Source organism: Elgaria multicarinata, chromosome 12, assembly GCF_023053635.1.
Source record: "Elgaria multicarinata webbii isolate HBS135686 ecotype San Diego chromosome 12, rElgMul1.1.pri, whole genome shotgun sequence".
Classification (NCBI taxonomy): Eukaryota; Metazoa; Chordata; class Lepidosauria; order Squamata; family Anguidae; genus Elgaria; species Elgaria multicarinata.
In genome coordinates this window covers 2,883,371-2,893,435 of record NC_086182.1, presented here as the reverse complement: position 1 = coordinate 2,893,435, position 10,065 = coordinate 2,883,371, and the positions used below count along the sequence as shown (strand labels likewise).

At 49.1% G+C, this 10,065-nt stretch overlaps 1 protein-coding gene across 1 annotated transcript; it reads left to right on the top strand.

Moving 5' to 3' along the window:
- The first annotated feature begins 4,376 nt into the window (after positions 1-4,376).
- FAM136A (family with sequence similarity 136 member A) lies at positions 4,377-9,438 on the top strand. The gene is made up of 3 exons (XM_063139343.1): positions 4,377-4,500; positions 6,696-6,836; positions 7,638-9,438. The coding sequence occupies exons 1-3, from the start codon at positions 4,414-4,416 to the stop codon at positions 7,824-7,826; spliced, it is 417 nt and encodes a 138-aa protein (XP_062995413.1). The 5' UTR covers positions 4,377-4,413; the 3' UTR covers positions 7,827-9,438.
- Positions 9,439-10,065: the final 627 nt, after the last annotated feature.

The window sequence follows — 10,065 nt, the reverse complement described above, 5'->3', positions numbered from 1 at the left end:
AGAACATAAGAAGAGCCCTGCTGGATCAGACCAAGGGTCCATCTAGTCCAGCACTCCGTTCACACAGTGGCCAACCAGCTGTTGACCAGGGACCAACAAAGCAGGACACGGTGCAACAGCACCCTCCCGCCCATGTTCCTTAACAACTAGTATATACAGGCTTCTGCCTTGGATACTGGAGGTAGCACATAACTATCAGGACTAGTAGCCATTGATAACCTTTTCCAGGAATTTATCCAACCCCCTTTTAAAGCCATCCAAATTGGTGGCCATCACTACATCCTGGGGTAGCGAATTCCATAATTTAACTGTGTGAAGAAGTCTTTCCTTTTATCTGTTCTGAATCTCCCACCAATCAGCTTCAGGGGATGATCCCACTGGGTTCTAGTATTGTGAGAGAGGGAGGAAAATGTCTCCCTACCCACATTCTCCACACCAGGCATCATTTTGTGCACCTCTATCAGGTCTCCCCTTAGCCTCTTTTTTTTTCAAGCTAAACAATCCCAGCTGTTGTAACTTGCCCTCATAGGGGAGATGCTCCAGCCCCTTAATCATTTAGTTGCCCTTTTCTGCACTTTTTCCAGCTCTACAATGGGCTCCATCACACTTATTCCCCCCCGCTCCCGGCCCCCAGGTTTACCTCCACTTTTTTTAACCTCTGTTTCATAAGCGCGTCAAGGGCTCCATCACACACATTCCATTTCATGTGGGTTTTTGGTTGTTTGCTCTTCCACTCCACCAGACCACTTTGTCGTGTTCTTGCCTGTTCCTTCTGGCATTCACACATGCTGGCAAGCTTACACGAGACACTCACATCAGTGAGACTTCTTTTATTGAGGAAACCACATGGTTACAGAGTCTCCAAAACACACTTAAAGCTGAACAATGGTTAGGAAGCTTTAGGCTCTTTTTTCTGAAACGATCCTTAAGGCAAACACTCGGAGAGGGTGTGTGTGAATAGGGTACGCCAATAACAGCTTTGAGCTTCTTCAGACATCGCATTTGCTGGCTCCTCAAAGGGACATGGCCAAGCTCCTAAAACAAAGTTCCAGGAAATGTTGCTCTGAGCCACCAGAGCCGGGCAGAGAGATCCGTGACGCACTTGTCAGTCTCAGCCTACCACTACTGAGCCGACCCTGTTACTATGACTTCAGGAAAGGTAAAGCCTCAGGAAAGGTTAAGCCTCAGGTTAAGTCCTTCTGCTAAGGACTGGGAACTCCTTGCCACCTGAGTCTGGGCACGAACACAGAATCCACAGCATATGCAAGTCCAAGTCTATGAAAAGCAGAGTGCTTTCAAAGTCCCAAGCAGAGATGGAATCCAAAGCAGGAGGGAGGTCAGGCGTTGCATTGAGATGGAACCTAGCAAAGCCTTTTCAGCTTTGCACCAGCCTTTAAGGCCTATTCAAAGTCACTTGACAGACAGGTCCTCTGACCTGTAAACCATGCCCACATGCCAAGAGGGCAGGATGTTACAACCCACTTCAAAGAGCGTCCCCCACCTTTCCCAAAACACTCTGAAGTTCCCAGAGAACCAGCTACTTCAAGGCCAAAGCAAAGGAGTGAACCAGCTACTCCCATGGGAACTGCTTACAGAGAACAGCTTGCAGGGAACATCTGACATTCTCAAAGTGTTTCCTAATAAATCTAACCACTAGGTACAAGGCCTATACCTGACACCCTTCTCCTTTCTCCTCCAGTTCATTAGTTGTGGTACTCTGATGGGTACCACAACCAATGAACTTTCTCCCCCTTGATCTGGCTTTGTCATCTAGCGATTACTGATTTAAGGTTTCATCTGGGTTCTGTTTCTGCGGGCAATGGGGGGCGGTGGTGGTTGGAACACTAAAATGTCCATTCAACCGACTAACAAGTCCCTACGCCGATGTGCTGGAGGAGGACAACGGCCCTGCCCTCCCCTTTCTTCAGCAAGACTCCATTAGCATATGGCCCCAACAAAGGAAAAAGCAAGAGGGGGAAATAATCCAGACTTTCCCTGCACCAAAATAAAATGCAACAAGGAGGGGAAGGGGCGAAATGAGTGCAGGACAGGGACGACGTCATATGAGTCCCGCGCTGCAAATCCACATACCAGGCATGGCGAATGTGTGATAAATCGCTGGTGTGATGGAGCTCAATAGCTTTTTAAAAGTATGTTACTCTCCATCTTTTCAGGTTATGAGTCATGGGCTGGGGAGGCTCCAAAAGGCTTACAACAAATGCCTGGACAGGGGGAAGCAGGTAGTGCTCCTTGCCCCTGCATGCTTCGCCATGTGAAAACATCTATGCACTGACACGAAGCATGTGTAAGCACAGGGACTGGCAGATGTGATGCTCATTCCTTGTAACCTGTGAAATCCTGTGTGTGCTTGAGTGTAGGCAACACAGTGACCATGTGAAGTTCAAGGAGCAGGAATAATGTTGCAACAAAGCCCTATGAAGAGAGACTGAAAGAACTGGGCATGTTTAGCCAGGAGAAGAGAAGATTGAGGGGAGACATGATAGCACTCTTCAAATACGTGAAAGGTTGTCACACAGAGGAGGGCCAGGATCTCTTCTCGATCCTCCCAGAGTGCAGGACACGGAATAACGGGCTCAAGTTAAAGGAAGCCAGATTCCAGCTGGACATCAGGAAAAACTTCCTGACTGTTAGAGCAGTGCGACAATGGAATCAGTTACCTAGGGAGGTTGTGGGCTCTCCCACACTACAGGCCTTCAAGAGGCAGCTGGACGAGCATCTGTCAGGGATGCTTTAGGGTGGATTCCTGCATTGAGCAGGGGGTTGGACTCGATGGCCTTGTAGGCCCCTTCCAACTCTACTCTATGAACCCTGAACACACACACACACACACACCGCCACACACACATACTTCATGTGTTCACTTGAAACAGCTGAATGGACAACTTGACTGAATATACTGAGATCATGGAAGGAAATTTGACTGCCACATTGAAGACACAGCTTGGTATGTCAGGTTTGAACTTCATTTCAGATGCTGGTGCGTGATCTGTAATGTTCGGAGGCGGGCTACCTATGAGTAGCAGACACTGGGTGCAACGTGGAAGAGGGCAGCTGTCCTCCTCACATCCCAGCTGTGGGCTTCCAAGGGGCCTCTAGCTAGCTGGGCACCCTGGGAAACATGATGCTCAACTAGCTGAGCCCCCCGTCCTTCCTAGGCCTAATCCAGCAGCATTGCCGGCCCTACCACCAGGAAGACAGAGGCTGAGGCAGCAGAACCTGGATGTCACGAAAGGGCAGAATGTGGTTAGCTAATGAATGTGTTGTGAAGGCATTTTTATTACTGGGATGTGGGATTTTCTGCCTCCTGTGCCAAAATAACTTGGCTGCCAGGCGGTACGATGCGCCTGAACTATGGGGCTGGGCACCCTTTGAGCTTCCACCTTGGGCCTTCAGCAGGGCTTTGCTGATATTCTTTAAACATTCCTACATCCACGCGGTGCAATTCCTTCACTAGGCCGACTCAAAGATGTGCAAGCTTTGCAGATGTCCTCATCAGGCAAGATGTGACCGAAAAGGAAGGGGGCGGCAGCGTGGTGGGGCAGGATGGGGGGGACGGGGCAACACACTCCGGCTGAATGCAACCTCTGCTCAGCCTCCCCCCGTCCCTTAGCGAGATGGCGCTCCGTGCCCGCCCAGCTGAAGCGAAGCCAGGGACGTGGGGGTGGGGTGGCTCCACGTTCGGACTTCCGGAATGCGCCGGAAGAGAGAGAGAGAGAGAGAGAGAGAGAATGTATGGGTGCATGGGGTCTTTGAGTGAACGCATGTGTTCATGCATGTGTTTGTTTGGAGTGAGTGATGCTGAGTGTGTGTGTGCGCGCGCGCGTGTGTGAGTTGGAGGGTACGATTTAGAGGTGATATTCCTATTCAATAATGCATTTTAGACCCGTAGACGTTCCTTTCCAATTTGTTTGCTATAATTGGCACGATGTATTTCTTGCACTTTAAAATAATAAATTTAGCAGTTTCAAGTTTTGTGCTTCTTATTTTTTCCAGGAAACATCTGTTCTTCAAAATCAAAGCCGGCATTTTGGGGGTGGGGGGTGGGGGTGAAAGTAGCTCACCTTGCCTAGGGCGCAAAAGAGTCTGGCCCCGGCCCTGTCTCGAGATCTGGAAAGCCTGCGCACCTCGAGCCCCCCAACCCACGCTTCGGGGCTTTCTCTGGCCGCCGCCTTTGCTTGCCGGCGTCTCTTTCAACGCGCTCCGCCGGTGCAGGGGCGGCTCGGGAGGCGGAGATCCCGCAGGCGGGGCTCTGCTGCTGCAGTGCCCGGCGCTGGACGCGGGAGGCTGCTGTGGCGCTCGGAAGCGCCGCGCCGCTGACCCGGGAAGTGCACACGGGGCTGGGCTGGCCGGGCTGCTGTGCTCGCGGGGCGAGGCGAGGCGGCCAGATCCGGCATGGCCGAGGCTCAGCAGCTCCGGGTGCAGGAGACCATCGACCGCATGGTGCAGGGGCTCGAGCGGGAGAACATCCGGAAGATGCAGGTCAGGCCAGGGAGCCACGCGTTGGCGCGCACGTGGGGAAGCGGGCAGGGCGGGCGCCCACGCCTGACTGCCTGCCTGCTCCGCAGGCGCTTCTGAGCCCCGTCAAGGGCTTTACGGGCCTTGCTTCTCGGCGGGAGAGACCCCCACCCAAATCCCTGTTCACAGCCCCGATGGTCGCCCGGAGACCTTGGGCCAGGCACTCTTGCCTCTCGGTCCGACCTACCTCACTGAGGGGCTGTGAGGATAGAAAGGGGATAAGGCCGTACAGGCGACTCTGACCTAAAAGCAGGGGACAGATTCACACGTGGCGGATGATGCGTGTTGACCTGTTGATTCTAGGGACGAGGAAAGTTCGCCCAACCCGCGGGATCCGCTGGGAGGCTGGTTGGGGTAAGGAGGCGAAGGGCAGGGACGGCCTTTGGGGTGGGCGTCGTGATGCCAAGCCGTCATTCCAATCCTGTGACCTTCCTCCAGAGTAGGGTGACCCTATGAAAAGGAGGACAGCGCTCCTGTATCTTTAACAGTTGTACTGAAAAGGGAATTTCAGCAGGAGTCATTTGTATATATGGGGAACCTGGGGAAATTTCCTCTTCATCACAACAGTTAAAGCTGCAGGTGCCCTGCCCTCTTTTAAATCTGGCCACTCTAGTATAGCTCCTGCACCTTTAACTGCTGTGAAGAAGAGAGAATTTCACCAGGTTTTCCATATATACAAATGACACCTGCTGAAATTCCCTTTTCTATGCAACTGTTAAAGATACAGGAACCCTGTCCTCCTTTTCATAAGGTCACCCTACTCCAGAGAGCTTGTGTTTGTGGCGCACGTGGGGTCGTCCCATGCATGTCCTCACAGGCACCCTCGACCAAGGGTGCTTCCAGGCAGAGGAGGAGGTGGAGGAGGGCTCCTGACACGAGACAAGAGGAGGCCTCCCTTGGCCAGCGCTTCCATCTCTCTTTCCTTAAGGGAATTTCTGCTCTAAAGAAAACAGCCAAAAGAAGTGGTGGAGGGAAAACACGGGAGGGTTATGAGAGGGAGGCAACAACATCTGGAAACTCCCCTACCCCAATAAAACTGTGAATGAGAGGCAGGACAAGGACGTGATAAAAGCCTCCCCTGGAAACACCCTGACACATGAGTGTAGGTCGAACCATGGATTGTCGTTGAATCGTGTGAACCCAGCTGTGCTGACAAAACATGGTTTGTAAACCCCAAACAATCCACAAAGACAACCCATGGTTTGTTGTTGTGTTGTGTGAACCCAGCTGCGCTAACAAACATGGTTTGTTAACCATGAACCTATGATTCAGTGATAACCCACACTTGACCTGTACTCTGGCTTGTCGTGTTGTGAGAATCAGGGCAGTGACTGCTTCCCTCCCCCCACCCCAAGTCTGACCTAAGTGAGCTTCACAACTGAGCAGAGATTTGAACTTCAGTCTCTTTTGGTTCAAGTTGTTCATCATCATTCTATAAACTACACATCAGGGGTGGCCAGGAGATGGGCTGTGATCTACTGGTGGCCCACTAACCAGTTTGTAGTGGACCCCCGAGATGCCTGATGGTAGCTGCATTCTTGCAAAGAAAACTGGGTGGAACTTGGTCTGATAGCGCTTCACTGGTTCTTAAGCAAGGGAGCTGGTTTCATTTTGATCCCATCCTTTGCTGCTGTTTTCATCTTGATTTTATTATGCTCTGGTTTTATTTTTTGTTATAATATTATGATTATGTTTTTAATTGCACACCGCGTAGAGAACTTTGGTCATTGGGCAGTTTAAATGTACAATAACACAAGTAAATCAAACCGCACTAGCTCTCCAAGGGCAGTTCATTTCAGCAGTCCTTATGGTGTTGGGGGCTTCTGCCCACCCAGCACCCTCACTGAGATGTCTCTCCCCAAACTAGCCTATTGAGCAATAAAAAGGCAACTGATTGCTGCTGCTAGAGAGAACCTTGTAGAAAGCAGGTCTGCCAGCTTAGATGAAACACCCATGCTCAGAGGCCGTGTTCCCCTAAATGCGTGTTGCTGGGGGGACAAGCAAAAGGCCAAGGCCGTTGACGCTGTGCCCTGGTTGTGGGCTTCCCAGAAGTATCTGGTTGGCCACTATTGGGAACAGAATGCAGGGCAAGAAGGGTCTCTGGTCTGATCCGGCAGGGATCTTGTGGTGATCTCTCACTGACCTCCAGCTCTTTGCAGGGAATCATGTTCCGGTGCAGTGCGACCTGCTGTGAGAATGACAAGGCCTCCATGCAACATGTGCACCAATGCATCGAGCGCTGTCATGCTCCCCTGGCACAGGCACAAGCTGTTGTCACCCAAGAGCTGGAGAGATTTCAGGTGAGAAGGACAAAGTCTGGCTTGTCAGTGGAGTGTGAGCTTTGACCTGCATAGAATTCCCGGCTCCTCCAGGGCTGGTATCTAATCTTTTAAGAGTGGCCGTCCTCCTCCTCCTCCGGATTGAGCAAGAGCAGACGGGTCAGCAGCGCTGGCTCCACCCAAGGCATGGGCAAAGGGCTCTTTAACCACTCCCCCACCCACCCCACCCCATGTGAAGGAGACTTTTGAAAGGGGGTTCCAGTTAGGCATGAACTGATATTTTTGGCTGTACTGTTTTCAGCCATTTACAGGAGGTGCCATTTTGAAGGTGCAACAGAGACTTTGTTTAAGCACGTGTTCTGGCTCACTCTGGGGTTTGAAGAGCCCTTTGCTTGTGTTTCAGCATTTGCAGGAGAACCTGGCTGGCTGCTCAGGTACATGTATAAGGTGTCGAAGGTATTGGGAGTTCTGCCATGGTCCAGCTGGGAGGCCCTGGAGATTGGGGTGGGTGTTTTTCCTTCTAGCCAGGAGTGATAGTTTTTGTTTATAAAAGTATTACCACCTAGATTTAATAAGTGATTAAATTGTAAATTACCTTACACTTCCTTTAGTATCTTGGAAAAGGCATCTATATTAAAGGTTTTAGTAATAGTTTCATTTAAATGGAGTTGATGATTACTTTAAAACTCAGTTGACAGCCCTGTGTTATTAGGGTGACAGTCTCTAAGCTCTTCATGTCTGGAGTGGTAAACGAGGTTCATGCAATTTGTTTTCGTTTTTATCCACCCCAGCCTCTGACCACCCTGTGTTTTCCCCCTGCAGGACCGCCTTTCTCGCTGTACAATGCACTGTAATGACAAAGCCAAGGACTCCTTAGAGACGGGCAGTAAAGAGCAGCAGGTCAAGCTGCAGTTGGAAAACTGCGTGACGAAGTGCGTGGATGACCATGTCCACCTCATTCCCAGCATGACTAAGAAGATGAAGGAGACTTTGGCAGGCATTGCGCAGTAGAATACCTGGCTTTGGGGAGGGACGGGAATGGGTTACTGGTTAATACTAAGATGGGTGTGCTAAACCTTGGTGGAAATGTAGACAGTAACATTTGGGTACATCCAGGGTGATGTCTGGTGGCATGTATTGTATTGTGGTGGCCCCTGAAGTGCTCCTGATCTTTTCAAGACCATGGTGTTGACTTGGGAGCAAGGCTGCAGATTGTCAGAGTGAGGAACAAGTAATTCTATTTTTCAGGGTCCCTTGGCGTGAATAATGTGTATGTGCAAGCAGTTTCTCCTCCTTTCTTCGCCGTGGTTCTTCCCTCCCTTGTAGCAATGATGGGGCAGGGGAACCTGTAGCATTGGCAGCTCTGAAGATGTCTCAACAGGACAGATTCACTGGCTGTGCATCCTTTTCTGACACTGCCTTACAAATATGCCTCTAGTGTCCTGTAAAGGCACATATGGTCTTTTTCTGTGGTTCACTGCAGGAGGTGGTTTGCTGTGGGTTTTCATTCTTTCCTGTTTGCATCTTTTTCTATTGTGACATCATAATTTTAGTAGCGTGCACAAATTTGAAATCCCCAAAGCTGGGGACCATTTTATACCTTCAGGAAAATCAAGTATTGATTTTTTTTCCCCGCTTGAAAATGGGTTTGTATTCTTGAATGCTTCCCACTGGGGTGGGGAGAACACTGTTCCCTGCATGTTGAAAGATTGGAAGAGGTCTAAGCTGAACTCTTCTCTCTGACATGCTGGTTTTCAACATACAAGGAGAGCCCCCCAGGCCCACTGAAAAAGACCCCCCATTTGTATCCTGGGAAGTGAACTATAAATGTAGGATTCTATTTATATATATATTGCTGAATATCAGAATTGATTGTGTTACTGGAATATATAGCATTCCTCTAATAAGGCTGAGTCTTCCCCAAAACCTCTAAAACAAAATTCTTACATTAAAACCTTGTATTATTTTTTAGTCATATTTGAATTCTGTGCATTTATATTTTCACCATTTTCAGCACAGGGAAATTCTTCAGCACCTGGTCACTCTTCCTTTCAAAGTTCTGAGGGACAGTTCTCAAATGGAACTGTCCCGCAGCCAGCTGTGATGTCACAAACAACTCAGAAGAATCATTTCATGCATTTAATTGGTGACTATGAAGGTTAAATAAATGGACCATATAACACAGAAGCAGCACTTGTATTATACTAGGGGAATAAACTCCTCTGATTGATCTGTACTGTGTTCAAGAGAGTTTCTCCAGTTACTGGAAATTTCACAACAAACCTAAGTACTGTGTGGATTCACAGAAATATACATCTTTCCTGTTGAAGAGCAGCATTAATTTCTTCCTTGTGTGGCAGTCTCCTCACATGTAGGATGCACAGTATTGAATGTTTGGATTTCATGAACAATAAGTAAAATGGAAAATATTATGACCACCAATTAGGGAAGCACCAGTTCTTGTAAATCTAAGTATATTTATTCCAACAGGAATTATATTTGGGGGTTGCAAGAATACCACTTCATGAATTAATGAAGTCCCTGTTTCCTACTTCCCCATCCTTCTTTTAACTGTGAATTCTTTTCTAAGAGTTTAAATAAAAATATTTTTAAAAAATGAAAAGTACCGCAGGGTTTTATCTGTGTTGTGTCCTGAATTATTGTTGTTACAATCTGCATGTTTCTGTGCAAAAGTCACAGTGCAGATGCTATTGTGGGGAAGCAGCTTCATGACTGCTGCTTGTGGTGAACAGGCAGCAAAACCATAGCTCTGTTGCAAAGCCTCTGCTTGGCATGTAGAGGAGGTCACGGCTTTGATCCTTGCCATCGCCTGACAGGGCTGGAACAACTCCATCCTAAAGGCCTGGAAAGCCATTGCTGCCGGATCAGTGTCAACCATACTGGGCTAGATGGGCCAAAGGGCAGACTGCTGGAGTCAGGTTCCTAGGAGAAAGTTGCATTTTTGTCAAACTCCAGTTGGGCTCTCTTTAGAGAAAATCCTATGGTTAGGCAAAGAAAAACTCTGTGCTTGCTTGAAAGTAAATGCCATTGATTTAGATGCAAGCCTGAATTTCCCTGGGAAATTCCCCGTTTACTAACAGGGACTGACTGGCGAGATCACATTACGCCAGTCCTTTTACAACTTCATTGGCTGCCAGTCCAGGTCCGGGCCCAATTCAAAGTGCTGGTATTGACATTTAAAGCCCTAAACGGTTTGGGGCCAGGTTATTTGAAGGAACACCTCCTCCCT

Excerpts from the sequence above, each read along its gene's own strand:
- FAM136A (XM_063139343.1), top strand. The coding sequence starts at position 4,414 with ATGGCCGAGGCTCAGCAGCTCCGGGTGCAGGAGACCATCGACCGCATG. Across the intron at positions 4,501-6,695 it reads AGAACATCCGGAAGATGCAG|GGAATCATGTTCCGGTGCAG; the intron begins GTCAGGCCAGGG and ends AGCTCTTTGCAG. Across the intron at positions 6,837-7,637 it reads AAGAGCTGGAGAGATTTCAG|GACCGCCTTTCTCGCTGTAC; the intron begins GTGAGAAGGACA and ends TTCCCCCTGCAG.